Source organism: Caloenas nicobarica, chromosome 2 (genome assembly GCF_036013445.1).
Source record: "Caloenas nicobarica isolate bCalNic1 chromosome 2, bCalNic1.hap1, whole genome shotgun sequence".
NCBI lineage: Eukaryota > Metazoa > Chordata > Aves > Columbiformes > Columbidae > Caloenas > Caloenas nicobarica.
The window spans coordinates 121,080,017-121,102,496 of record NC_088246.1 but is presented as its reverse complement, the minus strand read 5'-3'; the positions used below and the strand labels follow the sequence as shown (position 1 = coordinate 121,102,496).

The 22,480-nt window shown below is 40.5% G+C and overlaps 1 protein-coding gene across 2 annotated transcripts in view; it reads right to left on the bottom strand.

The window, feature by feature from the left end:
- Positions 1 to 22,480, bottom strand: part of SPIDR (scaffold protein involved in DNA repair) — a 212,421-nt gene that overhangs the window by 121,382 nt on the left and 68,559 nt on the right. For both annotated transcript variants that reach the window (XM_065628018.1, XM_065628016.1), the window contains exons 7-8: positions 21,807 to 21,907; positions 6,422 to 6,641 (exon numbers count right to left, since the gene is read on the bottom strand). In XM_065628018.1, coding sequence (XP_065484090.1) covers positions 6,422 to 6,641; positions 21,807 to 21,907 — 321 coding nt within the window. The remainder of the gene's footprint in view (positions 1 to 6,421; positions 6,642 to 21,806; positions 21,908 to 22,480) is intronic.

The following is a 22,480-nucleotide window of genomic DNA, read 5'->3' as shown; positions in this document are numbered from 1 at the left end:
TTTTCCAATTATGTCATCCACCTATGAAGGAACATAATTATTCATTGATTTGATTATTAAGAAATGGTGTTATTTTGATTTTCTACATGCAAGTGAACCAACACGAATAATACTAATGGCTCACTGTCTTTAGTTCTAGAGACATAAAATAGGATATACCTGAGCAGCTCTACAGATAAAACTTTCTCCCTTTACATGAGGAGGTGGACAAAAAATCAAATTTATTTTTAAAAACAGAAAAATTAGTAAAATCCTAAGGACTGCTCTGTCAAAACGGATAAAGCAATACAAGTATTGAAGAAATTATACTGAAAGCTTATTAGAGAAAAATTTCAGTTCACAAAAAGTACATGTATTCCTAGTCTCGAAAGACAACTCATCTCTTTTGAAGTGATTGCACTAGAAAAGGTATACCCTAACAAAAAAAAAAAAAAAAAAAAATCAACACTTGCAAAAACCTGCAGCTGCTCCAGCTTCTTCTGAAAGGAGCTTCCATTTTCACAACTGCATGATCTCTGAGAAGCAATTCCAAGCAGATGATATGATCTGATCTTTGGCTCCAAGGCCATTCCCATATGTACTTTAGAAATAGTGCCCACACTGGCTTTACAGCTCTGAAGTTTTGTAGAATTTTATCTTCTGAGTAAGCCTTGTCCCCCTTATCAGGGTTCTCCCACTCTGCTATTGTAACATCTTCAAAGAAAGAATGTAAAGACAGAGTGAACATCTTTCCGATGGGAGAGATCTGACTGGTGATCTTTTTCCCCCTCTTTTCCATCTGTTTGAGTATTTATATGTATATGTATATATATATATATAAATTTATCAATGCCTAGATTTCATCAAAGGAAGAAAGTGCACATAGATCAGTTTTGTCCAACTGATCAATCAAGCATTCAAAGAAGCTGCCTCTCTGTGCAGTCAGTAGAGAAACTCAATGTATGCGAAAGATCTTCCTTACATGTCTTTAATTTGTATTTGTATTTTACCTTTAAGGAATTAGACAAATTTAAAGGATATAGATACTTTCCTTCTTACCGAGCAGCAGTAGGTTGTTTTTGCATTTCATTAATAATGAAACCCAAGATCCTACTTTCACATGATCTTGTGATAGGGAGGTATTCTGTAACAATGTTCTTAAATGCTTCCCTTGACTGGTGAGAGCAACAGCGATAAGAAGTCTCTATCAAATGGAAAGAAAACCCTCTTTAACACCAGTAACACTAGTTCACAACACCTATTTCCTGTTAGTTCCCCATGTTGGTACTCTCATTGCTCACCAAGATGATGTAAGACCATACAATGTAAGACAGTGTATTAAGCAGCACAATGCAAAAACCACAGTAATATATCCATTTATTGTAAGTCCTGTTGTTGAGCCAACAGAACAGCCTATGACATATCCAGGCTAATTCTAAAGTAGAAGAATACATAAGTCCACAAAGCTAGATTGCTTCCCATACATTAACTTGTTCAGAGCTCGCTTGCGTATTTCTACAGCAATTTCCATCAGCTGATCTGCAGCAATGTTTTGTATCAGCTCTTCTTGGTAGTAAATAATTCAAACTCTTCTAAACATCTTTCATAGAGGAGAGACCGAATGTAGTGTAATGCAAGCTGAAGTGAGAAGTCCACATTAAACACTTTCACCAGGCACTGGAACACTTTCAAAGCTGAGTAATTATGATTCCCTGTGGTTTCATAGGTTAAGAGAAACTAAAGAACAACTTTGAAGTTGCTTGTTGATGTCACAGAGTTAAGTGTTTTATATACTTACCATATTGAGTTACTAAAATAAACTCTCTCTTTTTTTTTAAGCACAGAGAAGTTGCACAGGGAATAGCAACTATCCAGCCAAGGATTCCGTCTTTTGCAGTGTGTAATGGCCAGTGTTTACAGGCAATGTAAGAACAGAACACAAAGTGGTTCTGACCCCTTCCTGCCATCCCAGCGCTCCAGTTATCAGCAGCATGTGAACCTCCTGAACTCGAGGTTTCATACCAGACCTTCGCAATCAGTAGGTACCGATCAATCTCTGGGCGCGTCCAAATCAAACGTGATCTGCAGTTTACACTGCTACTGCCAACTACCGTATTAATATCAACACACTTCTAGTCATTTAACTTCAGAAATACATGAAAAACATTTCAAAGTTGTTAAATTTAGTGGCAAGGAAAAGAATTCTTATCTGCACCATTTTCTTCAGGTTAATTTATCTTGAATATCTGAAGGAAACTGCCTTTCCTCAAGCCCTGATGTCAGCAGAAAAATGAATCCTCAACTCTCTAAAAATTTCAACTCTTACCACTTTCTTTTAGGTATGGTAAACGATTTCTATCATTTTTACAGTTAAACCAACAAATAAATAAAAAAATCAAACAGGTAAGCTGAAGCCATAAAATCACCACCAGTAGAACTGGAAAGCCTTTGTTCCCATTCTCTCACGTCTTTGCAGTATCAAGCAGTTTTCACTTTTTGCTGGATATGTATTTCTGTGAAGTGAATAAAGTCTTAGCAATCAATTTAATTATACTCAGTAATAAGCCTTTCCTTTTCCAGCTCTTAAAAACACTTAATGATTCAGATCCAGTTTATAAAAATTATGAGGTGTTCATTTAAAATCTTAATCCAAGAAATTGCTCAGGTACTGCAAAGCCAACCACAGGCAAGCCTGCGCAGGCAGGGGCAGGCAGGGCTGAGTTCTTCTGCCTGTTGTGTTCCCAGCTGGCCAGACACAAACCAGCTCCGGCCCAAAACACGCAACCGTTTTCATGTGATGTGTCCAAGTTAAGAGGCTTTATTTGCATCCAATAATACCGCAATAATAGTTCTATATAGCCTCAAGATCAGAGCTGGCTGCCATCAGCCAGCTCACAGGCCAGGCAGCTGAGTACCTTCCGCCACCAGACACGCTGGTTTGAATATGTTAACCAGTTTATCGGGGTTGCTTTCCCCGTAGCAAGTCACAATTCTCACATGAAATCCTTTCATTCAAACTGTAAATATGTACCTTGAGACAACAGACCCGACGAGATCCACATAGAGTTTAAAACGATCAGGGCTCAGTCCTGCAAATTCTTACTCTGACACAAAGCTCCTCGGAAAGTCGATGGGACCACTGTCATGAGCAATGCCCAGGTTGATTAGATTCTTATAACCAGCCTCCTGTCAATCGTTTATCAATTAAATTGCATTTATTCTAGTTCTGAAGTATAATGGGACTCTGTACACAAACAAATACCAACGAAAATCTCTAAACTCTGCTTCCCAAAGTATTTATACAAGTCTACTGCCAGAGACCTTTCATATACCAAGCTGTGCACCGAGTTCACAACACATACAATATAGTTACAAAAGCAAAGTCTAATTTTACAAATGTCCAAAAAGATGCATTCACATTTCGCTCATGAATAGTCACATGCAGAAGGCAGCAGCCTTGTGTCTGCATCTTACCTACTCACTCAGCTGTCTGGGCAGAAAGCAAAACACCAAGTCAGAACATAATTCTGGGGTGTTATTTTAAAGATACCAGGAAATTCTAATCTCAGGATGTCACTTTACAGCAGCAGCAGCAGTCCACTTATAAATCGCCCCATCTCATCCCATTCTGCCTTGCCATATGAGTATCTCAAAATACAGGATGGCAATGCACAGTGTGCTGTGTCCCAGCTACACACAGGTCATTCAAGGATTGTCCCTGTCCAGTTCTGGGCCCCTCAGTTCAAGAAGGACAGGGAACTGCTGGAGAGAGTCCAGCGCAGGGCCACGAAAATGATTAAGGGAGTGGAAGTTCCACTTAAATTTGAGAAGAAACTTCTTCACAGTGAGGGTGATGGGGCACTGGAACAGGCTGCCCAGGGGGGTTGTGGAGTCTCCTTCTCTGGAGACATTCAAACCCCGCCTGGACGCCTTCCTGTGTAACCTCATCTGGGTGTTCCTGCTCTGGCGGGGGGATTGGACTAGATGATCTTTCGAGGGTCATTTCCAGTCCCTGAGATTCTGTGATTCTGTGTGATCTACTTCTTTTTTTGTTCCCTTTTGCTTCTGACTGGTGATATCAATAAGATATGTAAATATGCATATATCACCATGTCAGGAGTAGATTTAGTTAATTCATTTTTTAAACTAGTCGCACATTTGAATCGATAGGAAAGCATTTTAACACAAACAGTATCTTTTTAACAACAGAAGTACAAATTCAATGCAGAGTAACAGAAACTACATTTCAGCATTCGGAGCTCTCAAGTCAGAGTTTAACAGAATAGAAGCTTGGAAACATGATAGAGGAAACTTCCATTAAGTGTACAAGTCAAATTTCTAATTAATGTAAACTAAAAGTGCCAAATAATAATCTAAACCAAGAACATCCATCATCCTCCCCCTTCCCCGCTCCCAGTAGGCTTAGTTTAACAGTATCCAGCCCAACTTCTTTGGCTTCTGGTTGAGTAAACAAAGAGACAACTGACATTAAGATAATTCCAAAACGATAGAACATAGGACTAGAGATGAGATATAACACAGTTTTGCTGCTATTGACTAATGTCTCTATAAAGTGCCTTGAGAGGCACATGGTTCAGGAAAGCAACTCCAACAACGCAGACATAGCCCCTGCCCAAACATTCTGGGTTTATGAAATAACCTTTTACTTCCATGAAAAGCACATCCTACTAAAATAAAAACCAAAAGCAAATAAAAAGTGATATTTCTGGGAAGACGGACAGCTATGAAGTTGTCTCAAGAAATCTCGGTTTACACATATACAGGAATGAGTTTTATGTCCAGAACATCTTAGAATTTAAACAAACGAGAAGACTGCACCAGTACAGTCGCAGACGCTTTTAGTCTGGAAAGGATCGGATCAGTGCAGAGTTACATCTTCCCAGAGCAGACACAGAACAAGCTGGAGCAGACAGAGACTTACACATGCTGAGGATACCGATAGTAAGCCATTCAGCAAAAGAAAAAAAAAAGCAAGCTGAATCATATCCTAACTGAAACAATTTTGCTGGTACAAAGATCTTTTTATAGGCTAAGGTCTACACAGAAAGATACAGCAGCATAAATGCAATGCCTCATGGTTTAAAAACAACAGAGGAAACCTGAAGAGAAAGATGGAACTGAGACGGAAGTTTGTAGGACAGAGAAACAAGAAGAAAATGGGGAAACAAAAGCAAATATAAAGCATGAAAAGCAGCTTGTTGAAGGAAAAGGTAAACAAGAACAAACTTCAGTACCTTAGGGGTGGGAAGAACTAAAAAAAAGCAGTGACTTATATCAGACTGGGACTTAATATTCAACTGTATTTCCCTTAGCAACCGGTCTACTTACATCTAAACTATCAATAGTTGTATCTGTAGCCATAATAAACCACAGATTAAGTATCTTCGCTTAATTTTTGAATCACCTCCAAAAAGAGTTAAACAACATTTTAGAAGTAAAAGATTACAAATTGGGGAGCCCAAAAAAGATTTGCAGCTATCAATGAAGATAAAAACCAGATATGGACTTTTGCAAAACAGGAAAAAGTATTTTGCAAAAGGATATGGTCAAACAGTAGTAGCAGGATTCTACTGCAGCTGGAGGCTAAAACTCAGGTAATGAATGATGAAATACATAAGAAGAAAAATATTTCCTTTTATAATTTGAGTGGAGAAGAGTGAAAAGAGGAGTAATATTCCTACTTCAAAGTTCTCTTGAATTTTTATGACGAGTAGAACTTCCAACCTACAGCCACCAACAACCCGCTCTGTTACTATTAGTCACATCACTTTATGCTACCCCTGAAAAGTAGGAAAGTAATCCAATTAAGAAAAAATTGCAAATGTAGACCAAAGATTTTGAAAAATTCCAGAAAGAGTTGCAATGAAGAGGGACTCGGGGAAGTGAAGACAGTGATAGCAGCAGCAATGTGGAACTACCAAAAAGGTGTCTACCAATTCCTTGAGAATAGTGTGAATCTCTCATTTCTTGTTCTTTTTTTCCCCCATTTTTTTAGCTGCATGTTGTTTTTGCTAAATGCTATACAGTTAATAGACTTTTCCACTGAAACAGTATACCCATGCTCACAGCAACAGATGAGCATTCCTGAACTACTTTGCTACCAGAAAGTATGCACTTTATTGGCCTTATCATTGATAAGACATTGCTCAGGCCTTTCTATCGCTCTGAACATGAAAATATGAAGTGAAAACAAAACTGAAGCCCTGAGCAACACTAGAGGCATCACGATACACATTTAGTTGTTATCTGAGCTATCTTTAAGGTATCTTTCAAAGTCTCTCCAGCTGCCAGAGACAGATGACCACAAGAGAGCCCTAAGCCCCCCTACCCCCAAGGTCTTTCCTACAACGCCGCGAGCATTCCACCAACCCCGCTTTGCTCTGCAGCGCGACAGCAAACGTGGCCAGTGCTCCCTACTCACCACGGAGGGTAGATGTGGATGATGTCCTGTGGCCTGCTCTTCAGGTGAGCTGCTGTCTCTCTCGCAAAGAGGACTTTGAGGATCGGTTCTTCTGCATTGACGACAGCATCCTCGGATGAAAGGGCAGCAGGAGACTGTTCTAGCTGCTGGCAGATGGCAACTTGTATTGTACACTCTTCAAACATTTCTAAGATCTTCACAATTAAAACACCAGATTTATCTGGAAAGTAAATGAAAATGAAAAATAAAGATGTAAGGTCTGGATGGGGAAAAAGAAATTCTGGCACTCTGAAGATATGCATCCCTCTGCTCTCTGCAGATCTGCCTGACTGTGAAAAATCCACATATGAGTAGAATACAATGCCCCATCAAAAGGCTTATGTTAAGGTTTTCTGGTCATTTACCTTTTCTTTGTAGATTCTATTAACTGTGGAGACAAAAGCCTACCTACTCTTCTTCCAAACACCAGTGAAATCACAAACTCCTTACAAGAAACCCTTTCCCACCACGTTTGAACTTTTTAACCTAGCATCCACTTCACTTTCTTCAGTCTTTTTTATTAGATACTGCACAAAATAAATATATTTTAAACAGAATAATCACACTGTGTTAAAAGTGAAGCTGTGTTTGCCCTCCTTGATTTTTCTCAAAGCAACAGTTGTCAGGGAGCAAGTTAGAAGAGTATCTGTTAGGTACAAAGCATCTAAAAGTTGATGATTCATATCTAGAGATGAATGTGGAGAAAGAGGGAATAAGATAGATGCACTGCCTAGAAATAATTATTGCAAAACTGATAATCCATTTTATCAGCACGCAGTCAGGATACAGAAGGCTCTCTTGTTTTAAAGCAACATGAACAGACACCAGCATCCCCACAGTTCCATATGAAGCACTTTTGCCTATGCTGAATGAGAAACAACTTTGCACTAAATGAACTTACTCCCAGTTCCCTTTGCAGTCTACACAAGGCAACAGCTACTCAGACAGATCTGGGTCTGTGCTGTAAGATTATGTCAGATTTCTACTTGCTCTTACCCAGCCCTGCTCAGATTCGCACTCTGGTCACAGACGAGAGAATTGTTATCTACCTGCCAAATGCCACGAGCAGTTAGTGGGGAAAGACAGGGTGCCTGGGGACAGGAGCAGCAGAGCCCAAATTCCACCCATTTTGGTTCACAAGTTGCATGGGGAAAAACACAGCATCCCAAGAAAAACAGCTGATATAAATTATTGTCTTCCCACAGCAAAGAAGAAGCAGGGGAGGAATTGTGACTGTGATACTGGAACTTAATGGCAGAGCTGTACTAGTTATTTGTTTATTTTAAGGCCCATTTCACAATTGTGAATGCCTTTCCTCTGGAAAACAAATAAAAATATTTTAGTTTCAGTTTATGAGAAGCTTCAAAAAAAAATTAACCCAACCCTCAAGAAACCCAAACCAAAGAAACTGGGCTCTAAAATCTTTCAGGTTTATTAAATAAAGTTAAATTCTACAAAAAGAAAAAAAAAGGAAGAAAATATTTTGTCCCTGTTTTGTATTCCCCAGTCTTTATTACATTTTATACTGAAACTGAAATAATTTTGAAATGCAAAACTGAAATGTTCTCAAGACCACTTTCATGTGAATCAAATTTTCATCACATGCAATGTGCTTCTGCAAATTGTTCTGTTTCTCATGGATAAAGGGTTCCACCAGCAAGTCCCCCATGTCATGTACATAAGCCATTTCTGTCCAAGCCATTACAGCTCAACCTCCTTTTCCAGATCTGAGAAGCAGGAATAGGAGAACTGAACCTTTCTGCCAAGTCCTTTGAGATGGACTGATGAGGAGAGGTGGTTGCCACTGCTATGACTCCTTGCCTCTGTCACCTTCTCAGGGGAAGCTGTAACCCCCCAGTGTCACTCCAAATGCTCACTGTGCTGTGTTAAGGTCTGCTTATGTGCAAAATTCTGCTAAGTGTGAGCACGGACTGGTTTTCTGTGTCTAAAGGCAAGGAGAATATTCACACTTGGATTCTGTTTTGCCTGACTAGCTGCAGTTGTGGTCCTCTGTCAACCCTAAGTCATCTGGCAGGCACAGACAAACTCCCAACCACAAGAATTCTCAGCCTTCAAAGTAACTGAGCATTTACCTCTCCTCTCTAGGCATACTGCACAATTTGCATTTTCATCCTCTTTAAAAAACAAGTCACCAAAAAAATCAAATGCAATTGTGAAACACACCAACAGTTTATTTTTTAAAAAATATTAAGACAGCTCATGACAGAAATTCTTCATCACTTCTGAACTACGCATTTCTTACGTGCAGATTTTTATGACAGTTCTTGCTGGTCAGCAGCATATGTTACTCAGCTGATAAAGTAGGTTGAAGACAATGAATGACAACCTAGTAGCATTTCTATTTTAAATACCTCTGGCTATAAAACAGCTAAAAACACTAGGTTAATCAAGAACTATAGCTATATGAAAGCTTCTAAAAGACATTGGGGGAAAAACGCCTACCAAGGTAACAGAGTCTCTTGCAAGCCAGTCTTAAAGTTGGTGCAAGCACTGGGAGCTGATACTAAACGAAGCTGAACACTTCTCCACTAACAGCAGCACAGTTTAACAACGAGCCAAGTCTCACACTTGGCACACATGCACATTCTACAGAACCACAATCTATTTGTTTATTTAGATGCACAGAGATAGTTTAATTTAATTACTCAGAAATTATTATTACTGCTGATGATAGAACGCTCCCTCGAACAACACGGCAAAGCACTTTGGATTCTTGGCATGCGATGAAACGCCAAAGTTCAGAACGTAGCTTCATTTTTAATTCATTTGGCTCTTGTATTGTTATGTCAATCAAAAATAAATCAAACATATGTGGCTGCACATTGAAGGGAGAATTTGTGGGTGAGGAGATGGGCTGGATCACTGCAATTTCTACAGCTTCCATAGAAGTTTACTTGTTTGTTCATCCATGTGAAAAACTTAGCTTAAGTTTTTGCAATGTTCTCTTTCACCCATGGACCATTGACAGAAGTTTTCACTTGCCTGCTGAAGTCCTCATTCACTTAATTTCACTTGCAAAGCAGAATTGCAGCCCAAGAAATTCAAACATGCAGATGTGCAGGTTTCATGGCAATACCTAGTAATCTTAAACAAGGAAGAATACACTACAATAATATGTATTTAAAAGGTGCGAGCAATAACTGTGCTGCAATCCTGCCCATTCCTACACCGCATATTCCTTCATTTCCCATTCTGCTATCTAGAGCACGCATAAATTCATTTCTTCAGGGTTAGTTTTTAACAAAATTCAATGAACTAATCCAGCTAATGGCAAAGCCACCAAAGCACATGAGCAGATACTAGGGGAGGAAGGAACAAATAGGGCAGGAAGGGACGGAGGGAAGATGGTTCTTTTCAGTGACAGCCGAACCAGGCTGAACTAAGCCCATTTCAGACACTATCCTGTTACTTCTTTTCCTCTGTGTTGCCCAGGCTGGACTGCCCTCAAGAAGCTCCTTCAGCACACAGGAAGATGAAGTCACTAACAGAGATACCGGCTGTTCAATGCCCATGGTCCGCAGGCACATTTGATACCGTAAGCATACATATGTTCTACAACTCTTGGCCAGACTCTCCTTTATCATCTTTGAGCCTCAATGTCCACAATGGATAAACACCACGCTACAGTAATGAAAACATGAGTCAGAGCATATCTAGCGTTATCTTTCCACCACCAACTCTAAGTGTAACACTCTGTAGTGGAGGGACTCTGAGAAAGAGAGAAGGATTAAGAGCTGCAGGTACCTATGGAATGCTCGTTGAAAAAATACTTCAGTTTACTTATTTGAAGGCAGCCTGTCTTCTATTGAAATACAAGTCCATGTGCACACTCACAGAGTGAGCACACAGCTGCCTGGATGCGTTTAGAAACCTTCCACTCAAGCAGCAGTTTGAGGACGGCTTAACAGAGCTCTTCTTTGGTGCCAGATGCCTCTGCAACAGCACAATGCTTGAGGGAGATGAAGATGGAAACCCAGACAGCTGCCTGATCAGTGTCAGACATCGGTGCCCTTCTCAGCAAAGCCCTGGGCTCTCTGAGCTCCCGGTGACAGAGGACTGCGGCAGCTCGGGGGCCCTGGAACACAGGCTGGCAGGGATGGCTGCCCCTTCCCGCACCTTCCTGTAGCCTTCACACAGAGTCAGCTGGAAAGTCAGAGAAAACATCCACTGACACAGACTCAAGGATGTTTGAAAGATCTGACCCCATGAATATAAACAAGAGAGCTTATTCATCCCAGGGACATGAAGTATAAATTCAGTCCCTGAGACACAAGGCTCAAGGTGGCAAGAAGCAAGATAGAAAGGCATTGATAAATCTGTTTGAGTCTGAATTTTGAAGAGGTATTTGGGATGCACAACATGCCTCCTCTAAAGAGCACCATTTAAAAGGAAGGGAAATCAGCCACTAGGGACTGTAATGCTCCCTCACTTCTAACAGGATTTTCCATATAAGAAGCAAAACCTTCACAAAGACAGGCAGCAACATGCTGGCTACTAGTGATTCAAAAGGTTGGTCACAGAGTACAAGAAAAATCCAGGTACCAGTGATGAGCTGGATTAGTTTCCACCCATAAGGTCACATCAGTCCTTTGCAGAACACTGCTGTGGTAAGTGCCAACCCACTGGAATGCAACAGACAGAAATCATAGCTAGATGGACCATGATCAAACAAATTAATTCCTCCAGACCTCACAAGTGGCCCAGAATGAGTGAAACCAGCAGGCAAGACTGACTGGCGGGAGGAACAAGCCATTTAAGCAGGTAAGTATCTCTGGTGAAGCCTCTCCTTGATTGACAAGAACCTCCCTCAAGCCCCAGCCAAGAAACAAGAAGCTCTGACAAAAGCCATCCAGCATCCCTGCCATGAGGGGGCTGGACAGGCACATTCAGCACTGCCCCACCAGCATACACAGGAGCCACATCTTCATGCTCCTCAGAGACAGATGATTAAATCCTGATCCAAACCCAGGCAAATGGGACATCAACCTCTCACTGCTACTGCTAGCAGAACCTTTGAAATCACAGGGAAAGGTCTATTTGGCACCAGCAGTAATGGAACAAACCTGGCGAAAGACCTTGGACATAATTTCCAAAAAAGCCTGATGCTTCACAATTGTGTGATCAAAACAGGTCTATATTGTATGCACGGGTTCAGAAAAACAACCAGTAACTTCTTGGTAGGAGAAAAAAAAAAAATCACTTGGAACTAATAAGAACACAGACACTAGTTCTGGTTCAGAAAGTCCCCGAGTCAGAGGTCTTTGGGAGATCATTGGGAGAATACTTTGGGGAAATATCATCAAGCGTGAGCCCTGTTACAATTTTTCCCAGGCATTTTGGTAGCGCTTGTCACTGCTAGAAACAGGATCCTAAGCTAGAGGAACTCTTAGTTTGACCACCTAGCAGACCTGCTCTTATGTCCATAGTTTATTATTTAATTCCAGGTAACCTCTGAGATGTTGGTCTCTCACTCCAATTTGCAACCCGGACATGAAGTAGCTCAATTAATCCACAAAGATATTTCAAGCGCACAGGAGATGAACAAAGAAATTTCACACTGAATGCATCAGATTCCCTGGTTAGTTCCTTTCATTTCTTTTTATTATGCCAGCAGACAGGGTGATGCTGCCCTTCAGTCATATACCCTGTCATATACCATGACATCAACATGCGTTTTGACGCAGTACTTTGCAGATGTTCTGCATTACTCTGAATTCCAGGAGAGTTAAGAAAAAAAAAAGAAAAAAAAAAGAAAAAGAAAAAAAATAAGCGTCCTATTCCTTTGGAGATCATGGATCCTGAGATCTTGAGCCTTTTTGAAAACTTCAGCATGACTTTACAGTCTCTGGCAGAGTGAATGCCATTTATTTTCAGACCTAAGAAAGTGGCTTCACAGCAGAGGCGTATGTTTAAGCCACATCAACACCGAATGTGCATGACCACGGATAATGCACTGGCCATGCCCAGGAGGGAGGCTAAGAAGAAAGCCAGTCTGCTTTGACTCTTAACAACCAAACAGCAGTTTGCAGAGAAGAAAAGGAAAAATATTGAGGAGCACAATTTAAAAAAAAAAAAAGTGTTCAGACATTCTGGCTTCAGTGCCTGAAATAAAACTCTAAAGTTTGTTTTAACAACTCCGTAACTACCAATAAAGAAGACAAATGAGGAGAAAACTATAGAAACTATGATCTCTTGGGGACTGCATATTTTATGTTTCTTTTGCTACGCAGTGAGAGGGAGCTGAACACACTGCAGGGAGAGGATCCATGGGACTTGATGCATGGAGATGCATCAGATGTCACGCCAGTAAGACTACATGCAGTTTCACCTCACTCCAGTGAATTTTGCTAAAATGTTACTGTTCCAAGTGTTCCAAAAGAGCATCTGTAGCCACGAATGGAAAACTCGCAAAGGGAACAAACTCTCTGTAGAGTCCGTCAATAGAAGTCCAGCAGCAGAACAGTCCCTACCAGGCCTACAGGGCGAGGAGAAGTGCTTCGGAACAACAAACTGCGGTCTGCGATGCCTCCCAGGTCCTGAAGAGGAAGCCGGGCCAGAGGGCAATGTACCACGTTCTGCATGATCCGAATGTGTTGGCTGGGACAGCCGGTGCACCTCCACGCAGACCAGCTCCGCAGAGGTCAAACCAGTAACAGCACCACCACCAAAACACAAGCAAAGCAAAGGCAGGCTGGCTCTAGCACAGTGGGTGCTCCTCAATTTTTCAATTTTCCATTCTTCCGTAAGAATTTTAAAATCTTGTGATGTTGAGGGAATGCGTCTCACCAAAAGGGCTGAAGGACATGATATGCACATCTGAATGTAAAAACCATACGTGACACAAGGTAGAAATAACTTTTTATAAAGGTCTCAGTACCAATACAGAAAACAGTGAACTACAAGCACAAAGAACAGATATTACAAACACAGGAGAAAACTGGAGTTTAGTAAAATGCCAAGCAATGTAGAGGTCTGCTCCACTGAGCATTCTGGAAAAAGAAAAAATACTCCTATGCAAGCATGAAGAAGAGCAGAGTAGCCAGTTCTGTTTAATAACTTTATCAATGACCTGCATGAGGGGACTGAGTGCACCCTTAATAAGTTTGCAGATGACACCAAGTTGGGTGGGAGTGTTGATCTGCTGGAGGGTAGGAAGGCCATACAGAGGGATCTGGACCAGCTGGATCGATGGGCTGAGGCCAATTGTATGAGGTTCAACAAGGCCAAGTGCCGGGTCCTGCCCCTGGGTCACAACAACCCCAGGCAGCGCTACAGGCTCGGGGAAGAGTGGCTGGAAAGCTGCCTGGGGGAAAAGGGTCTGGGGGTGTTGATTGACAGCCGGCTGAACATGAGCCAGCAGTGCGTCCGGGTGGCCAAAAAGGCCAACAGCATCCTGGCTTGTGTCGGGAGTAGTGTGGCCACCAGGATTAAGGAAGGGATGGTCCCACTGTACTTGGTGCTGCTGAGGCCCCACCTCGAATCCTGTGTTCAGTTTTGCACCCCTCACTACAGGAAAGACATTGAGGAGCTGGAGAGAGTTCAGAGAAGGGCAACAAAGCTGGTGAGGGGTCTGGAGCACATGTCTGATGAGGAGCAGCTGAGGGAACTGGGGCTGTTCAGCCTGAAGAATACGAGGCTGAGGGGAGACCTGATCGCTGTCTGCAACTACCTGAAAGGAGGTTGTAGCATGGACGGGGTTGGTCTCTTCTCCCAGGTAGCAAGTGATAGGACAAGAGGAAATGGCTTCAAGTTGTGCCAGGGAAGGTTCAGATTGGATATTAGGAAAAAATTCTTCACAGAAAGGGTTGTCAGGCATTGGAACAGGCTGCCCAGGGAAGTGGTGGAGTCACCATCCCTGGAGGGGTTTAAAAGATGTTTAGACGAGGTTCTTAGGGACATGGTTTAGTGCTAGAGTTAGGTTATGGTTGGACTTGATGATCTTGAAGGTCTGCTCCAACTGAAATGATTCTACATTTCTGTGATTATTCTCGTGACAGTAAAAAGTCTCCACTAGTAAAGAACACACACACCTGCCAGTAAATATACAGGTGGACTACCATGCAAAGCAAGAATGACAAAATAGCAGAGAAACTCCTCAGCCACAAGACTTATCCCATAAGTCACATGGATGAAAGAAACCAAGCAAGGAGGGCAAGAGGCAAAAGGAAAGTACTTCAACACTTTCCTTTTAAATCAATAAAAAAATGATACTCGTGTTGGTTTCTGTCTTTTTCTGAAAAAAAAAGACAAACTCATACGAAAACCCAAGGGATTGGGAGGAAGATGAGATTGCTAGAAGTCACATTAATATTTGAAAAACTGCTAACAAATATTTGTTTTGTGCAAAGGCAGTCAGGACAACCTGTATTTGTTATTACCAGCTAAACAGTCACAATGCACAATTCTTGATCTTATTGATATCTGAATGATATGGGAGAAGGACAGATGCTTTTAAGAAAAACAAATTACTGTTACTTCTGCTCAAAGAGCTATCAAAGAAATCAGATATATAAACTGCAGTTTAGAAGCAAATTTGCACTGGCCTGACATAGCTGACATTTCTAAAGAATATGGCTGAAAACTTAAATTATACTTCTACTTAACTGGCGACTTCTTTAGAAATACAAAATACAGAAATATAGGTGTTAACACTGAAGTCAAATTTCTACTAATCCTAGCTAAAAGCCTTTACAAATAACATTTCCCACTGAAAGTACAAAGAATCTTGGGCAATTAATGTTGGGAATAGTACTTACTGCACTAAGAATGAAAGTCAATTTCTGCATTTCATTGTGATGGATAGATCAGATACACATTATAGAAGTATAAAGTAAACAAAGAAAACCTCATTTTATGCCTTGCTTAATAAAACAAACCGGCAACATACTTCTGAGTTTGTCTCCCTCAGTTATTTTTATCAAAGGCATTATTTTCATACCAACATAACTTAAGTTCTAATTGTCTAATGTGAGTTCTGAAACTGCAGTTGCTAGACACTCTCCTGGGACAGCACTTACTATCTGCAGTGGAAGAATAGCCAAGCCTACATTTTCTGGTCCAGGCCACAAAGTCTTACCATCATTCTCAAGTGTAAAAAGTATAAAATGTCAACCTACAGGCATAAATCAAACAACAGGCATTCTTTTGCTTGGCATCCCATTATTGTTCTTCCTCCTTCCTCATGTAAAATATTGCAGGTGCAGGCATAACAAACTTGGTTAGCAGGTAGATAACAAGCAGGCCCTTGCAATCCAAAGTCAATGTTGAAAACAAGGTGGAGATGCCAACGTTTTCACAGCCTGTGCAAAACCATCTGGTTGCTATACTGATCTATACATGTTGTTTGTTATTCTTACTGGGCTGGTAACTTCCAAAGCCATTCGAAAAGATTTTTCTCAAAAACGCACCAAGTCTTGCAGGCATGATGGGTTCTTGCCACATCTATATTCATTTTAAAAAGGCTGCTGAATTTGGCTGTGCTTTAAACATACATTCTTTATAAGAACATATGTAAGCTACTTAAAATGATTGTGCACGCCATTATTGTTTCTCAGAAGAAAATAAAAACAATACAGAGAATTCTTGTTTGAAAAAGACAAGTTTACATTTGATTTTTTTTCCTTCCCGATGTTGTAACAAGTTCAGACAGTTGGGTAGGGAGAAAGAAAAAAAAAAAGAAAAAGTCAAATATAAATTTGGCCACTTGCCATGTCTCTAATTTATAGTACTAACTCTTATATAACAAAACAAACTATCAAGAACTAAGAAAAAAAGCAACAACTAACAAAGTTCAGACTTTCATGTTTTTAGAAGAATTTTGCACGGTAAAAGGAAACCCTGTTAAGGACTACCCTTGTTTTCTTCATCTGCAGAGATGAATTTTTGTGCAAGTCTCATGGCATTCAAGCTGCTGAAATCCTTTCCTCCCACCACCTTAACTAGTCACTGAAACTAGAACGGGGGGAATGATTGTTTATGTTCTCTTCTGTAAGTTTTTCAGCCTCCCTGAAAACGTGATGTGACCTGTGAAACCCTGTCCTCATCTCTGGGGCTTCACCTTCCTCCCTTCATGTGTGTGTTCCACTTGCCTCAGCAAACCAAGAGCTGTTGCCCCTTGAGGGTCACTTACTCCTGAGAGGAAGGAGCAATTTGGAAAGAAACATCAATGGTTTGGGTTTATTATCAGTTTTTTACTCAAATTCAACTGTATTCCAATCCCAAATCTTAATCTCAGGCCAACAAATACCAAATATCTTGTATCAGACTACAAATGCTAGAGAATAACGTGCTGCATTTTAGGTAAAGAACTGGTTTGATAACTGCAAGGAAAAGGAAAACAATAGAAAAAAAAATGTAAAAAAGTAAAATTTCAGAAGGTGCAGAAGGAATCTACATGAGTTTCCTTCAAATATTAAGTGTCCTCTCCTATAGACAGGAAAGTTGTCTGAGTGTAACTCAGAAAAGCACTATTTTTTCTTCTGCGTCACACAGTCCCCATATTACCAGCAGATGTTGACAGGAAAAAGGTGGTGGGGGGGGTGTTTTTGTTTTGTTTGTTGTTTGTTGTTGTTGTTTTGTGTTGTTTTGGTTTGTGTGTGTGTGTTGGGGGGGATGTTGGGGGGTTTTTTGTGTTTTGTGGTTTTTTTTTTTCCTCTGTCTCTCAACTGTCCAGGTCTCCTCTTTGTCCAAGCAGGAAACTTCATGGGGAAGTCGCAGTGCTGCATACAGAAAAAAAAAAGACTGCAAATGGTCTAAAAGCCCTTGCACACAGTGTTCTCAAACCATCAGCTTGACTGATCGAAGACTTGCTGTTATGGGGACTGCACACCTCCTACCCTCCCTTTTACATCTTGTGAAGAAAAATCTGGATTTCTGGGGAAGAGCCTGACATCCATCTCTGTTAGAAATGAACCACGGCAAGGATCCAGCCAGGACTGGCTACCAAATGCAATTTTGCCCCAAAATTGTCAAAATGGAGAAAGCAATGAAGATTTCTTCTACCCTTCGGAGTGAGTCAGCCAAAAGCGAGACCCCCATGCACTGTATGAAAAGCAGACACGGCGTGCTGAAAGGAGGCGCTCTTTTCTGGGGTGGTGATTCATCCCAGTGACAAAGAGACAGCCAAACCACAATGGTTACTTACAGAAAGGGGTCAGGGGAGCAAACAGAAAGGAATTTAAAAAAAAAAAAAAGCCAAAACAAGGGGGTTTTGGAAAACACAGATGTTGATGCAACGTAAAAGTAAACAATAGCAAAACAAAGGCATAAAATTCTGTGACATGAAATGCCTAATGAGGGGGACAACTTGCACTTCTGGAAACATTTTTCCCTTAAATCTCAAATGGAAGGAGGACTTCAAAATGATCTCATTTGAAATTGCTCCCCTTTGCCTTTTAGCAATGAACTCCTGGTCTGCACATCTATGCGATATCCAAAATGACGTGACAGCTCTCCCAGCAACTGAGTTCCTTCAATCCCCCACATTAATCTTCAAGTTCCTTTGATAACTCATTTGAGTTTGTCATTTGAGAAGTTCTTTCTGCTATTTGTGTTGCCAGTTTCAAAAACAGTCCTGGAAACAGTGTGGTTTAGAGATATTACTGGGCGAAACAGAAGGGGAAGCAAAATCCAAGAAGAATCTCGGATTAGTGAGACACCCTTAGCATGAGCCTAAAAAGATGAAAGCAGAAAGTGGCATGAATTTGTTGTGCTGACACTTCACATTTCTAGCCTAGAAGCAATTAGAAGGTTATCTAGTTAAATTACTAAAATTTCAACCATTCTGACTGACATTTTCCAAACCAAACACCAGTTTTATTTCAGTGACATGAAACAGTATGGCCATTCTAAAACCAAAACTATCAAAAATAAATTTTGCCCTAGATGAAAAAATATCCACAAAATATTAGCACAGCTATTTTATTTATATTTATATTATTATTTCAGCTATTTTAATGATTATTTTATCATCTTCATGCTTTGGAATAAAGATTAGGAAATGGAAACAAAATTTAGGCAGCGAAGCTGAAGTGTATTCCTAAATTATGGCACATTCAGCAACTTTCAGAAATTTTGGCAAATACTCAGAGGGTAAATGGAACAATAGTTTGTCCTAAAGACTTCTAACTTGTCCAAGTTCTTGTAGATTTTCACCATTATGACAAAAGGCATATCCAAGAAAAGGCTTGTCTTCTGCCAAAATTAAATTGTCTTCAAGACACTCATCAGAATTCTTTAAATGTACTTTAGAATAGAGCAAGGTATTTTCCCATAGCCTTTTTCTCAGAAAAAGCTGACAAATTCTGACTCATTTTCTGAATGAAAGAAGAATAATCAAAGAAAGGAATTCAGCCAGAGGCAGATGTTTAACATGGAAAATTTCAGCCTAGGAGTTAAAGTCTAACAAAATGGTGAGCAGTCAAACACAAGGTTTTGTAATGACACATGTGAAGCTAGGACAAAAAGAATATTAGCAATGTTGCAGGTCCATTACTATAGAGAAAACTAAAAATTTTCATTTTATTACGAATACAGACCTATTCAATATCAAATTTTTTCCATATTTCAGAAGCAGCAAAAGGATGTCCTCATATCATGTAGGAATGATAAAGTAACCTCCTATCCATTACTAACTCAGGAGGATTAATGACATGCAGAAGGCTTGATTGGCTTTAAGTCAGCATGCCTGTATAATTTTCAACATAGCAGTTCTGAAAAAGAGCTGGCTGAAGACATTTCTGGTTCCCTGATCTTACTTCCTAGTGAGCGTTCAAATACTGGGGAAATTCCAGAAGTCTGAAAGGATGACGATATTGTGCTAGTATGCAGGAAGGGCAAACAAAGTGACTGACAATAACTGGAGATCAGCTAGCCTGACATCAGATCTATGCAAAGTGACTGGAAAAGTAAGTAAGGAATTAAGGTCAGAAATTTAACATCCCGTTCTCCCGCTGTACTCGGTGCTGCTGAGGCCCCACCTCGAATCCTGTGTTCAGTTTTGGGCCCCTCACTACAGGAAAGACATTGAGGAGCTGGAGAGAGTTCAGAGAAGGGCAACAAAGCTGGTGAGGGGCCTGGAGCACAAGTGTGATGAGGAGCGGCTGAGGGAACTGGGGCTGTTCAGCCTGGAGAAAAGGAGGCTGAGGGGAGGCCTGATCGCTGTCTGCAACTGCCTGAAAGGAGGTTGTAGCATGGAGGGGGTTGGTCTCTTCTCCCAGGTAGCAAGTGATAGGACGAGAGGAAATGGCCTCAAGTTGTGCCAGGGAAGGTTCGGATTCGATATTAGGACAAAATTCTTCACAGAAAGGGTTGTCAGGCAATGAACAGGCTGCCCATGGAAGTGGTGGAGTCACCACTCCAGAGGGTTGAAAAGACATATAGACAAGGTTCTCAGGGACATGGCTTAGGGCCAGAGTTAGTTTATGGTTGGACTTGATGATCTTGAGGGTTTCTTCCAACCTAAATGATTCTGTGATTCTACGATTCCACATGAGTGCCATTTTGAACACGTAACATCTGAGTGGCCAAGGGATATAAGCCCTCTAAAGCTCCAGTGAGAAACTGTGAGAGTAGCTTTAGCCAACAGTTTGGGTGTGACTTGAAATCATACAATCTTCTTATGAAAAAACAACCATTGTCACTATCAGTAATGTACCCTTTAAGTGGAATGCAATTTAAAAAAATATTTCAGACAACTAACTTTGTGAATTACAGTTAGAGCTTTTTACCAGTGGAGAATTGTAACTAAGAGTAGTTCCAGCAGGATGGGAAAGTAAACACACATGCTGTTAAATGGTTCAATGTCATAAAAACAAGTTTAAAATTTTATAAGAAACTGTGTGGATACCACAAATGCAATAAATTTATGACTAAAAGACTACAGGCTTGACATACACAATGATCTGAACTGCATGGTTAGCTGGGCATTCTCAAATGAAGCAGACCTGGATACAGCACAAAAACTTCCCTGTGTTTAGGCAGAAGAAACACAAACAGTAGCTGCAGAGTGGGAAACTGGATCTCAGGAAACAACAGCTACAGAAGTTATTAAATGATATCGGACAACCAATTCAACGTCAAGTCCCAGCATCACGCTGTGACCAAAGCCAAACCAGACTCAATAGGCCTTGAACATACAGGAGGCTGAGCAGTGAACTGGACCTGGCCACTGGTTTTGATGAGACTGGAACTGGAAGAATACATACAGAGTAGCTGTCCTTGTTCTTAAGACCATGCTGAAAAGTTTGAGAGGGTGCAGTAAAAAGCCACACAAGTCACTTGAAGACTAGTAAAAATGCATTAGAGAGCCTTAAAGAGCTCAGTCTGTTTAGTGTATGAAAACTGTGAGGCAGCATGATTTTGCTGTGCAAGTGCCAGAGAGGGGAAATGCCACATACTAAAGAGCTCTTTAATGGAGAAAGGCTTTACAAGAAACAAAAGCAGGAAACTGAAGCCAGAAAAACTCAGATTTGGAAGAAAACCCACTTCTAAAAATTTGGGAGTGGAATTAAGGACAAACTCATAAGGCAAGTGATAGATTCCCTCATCTGCATGTTTTCAAATCAAGACCAGAGGACTTTCTGAAAAATAAATGGCAGTTAATATGCGCTCAGAAACAAAGAGTCAGCTTAATGCAAAATAAATGCTTGAAATTTCATAGCATAGTCACACACACACAAGTTGATCATTAAACCTAACCATTTTTACACTTAAATTCTATGAATCCATCATCTCTCAAGAAATACTACTGAAAGGTGGTGCTATCAGTCACTTGTAACTAATTCGCATAACTCCCACCATTTCTTTTCAAGTGAAATGCCCACTGTAGTTATTCTTCACACTCATTTCTTGGTTGTGGCCTATGTGTCCATATTTGCTGTCATTCACCATTTCAGCATTTATCCATGAATATGGTTGACTTTAAGCCAAAGAAAAATTAACAAGGAAATAGGAAAAGGTGGTTATAAGGAAACAGGAAGAACCAAGAAAACATCTGCACACCCATAAATTAAACCTTGAATTGTCCTACAACCTGCTGGAAACACCATTTCCCAAGGTGATGCTGGAAATCAAGTTGTTTAAATAGCCTCCATCTAGATTCTTCACAAGTTCTTTACCCTTAACATTCGAACACTTTGATGACTGAGATGTTATAAACCATCGTATTTAGCTGAAATGCAATATTAGCTCAGAAGACAATCCAGACAGCATTAAGCCCAAGTCAGGAAAAAACACAGTCTCTAAACTCCAGTTGTACCCCTATGTGGGCCATATATACACACATTTAAGTAGTATTTTCTCGTAGTATATGTATAATGCTTCTTACCTGAGGGGATTTTAGCATCTGAAGTACACTGATGCCTCCAAAAGCTAATGGCAGATCTTTCTCTGTTCTGCAGTCGACATAACCTCTCAGCTAGCCCGCCCCTGCAGAGAATAAAGGAACGCTCAATTTTGCCAGGAACCAGTATTCAGTTTTTCCCGAGTGACAAGCCATAGGACAGACGGAATATGTGTGCTTTGGCCCTTAGAGACAAACATACAGTAAAATTACATTTTGCAGATTAGTTCTCCTAACTTTGATTTTCCAATGGATATACTCCTAATAAAACATAGACTTAAGGTCATTACACACAATAAAACATTTTCACTATCTGGCTGTCCAAAATCTTCACGTTTTTAGCCCTGTCTCCAGCACAGGGACTGTAACGAAAAGTTCTCAACTTTTCTTTGCACTTATGCACGTATCTTGATAGATACCACAGACAACTGCAAATTCAAAACAAACCAGTATAACCACCAGTTATAACAGGTTGGGTTTTTTTTTCCTCACAGATTTGTTTGTCTGTTGGCAAGGAGTGATCACAAAAATATTCTTTTACCCATACTTGACCCTATGATTCATTTCACAAGCTGGGTCAAGTGTGCAGTTTCAGTGGTCTGAACACTCTCCAAGATGAAATTAATTTGGCATTCCCAAGGTGAGGAGCAGAGGAGTGG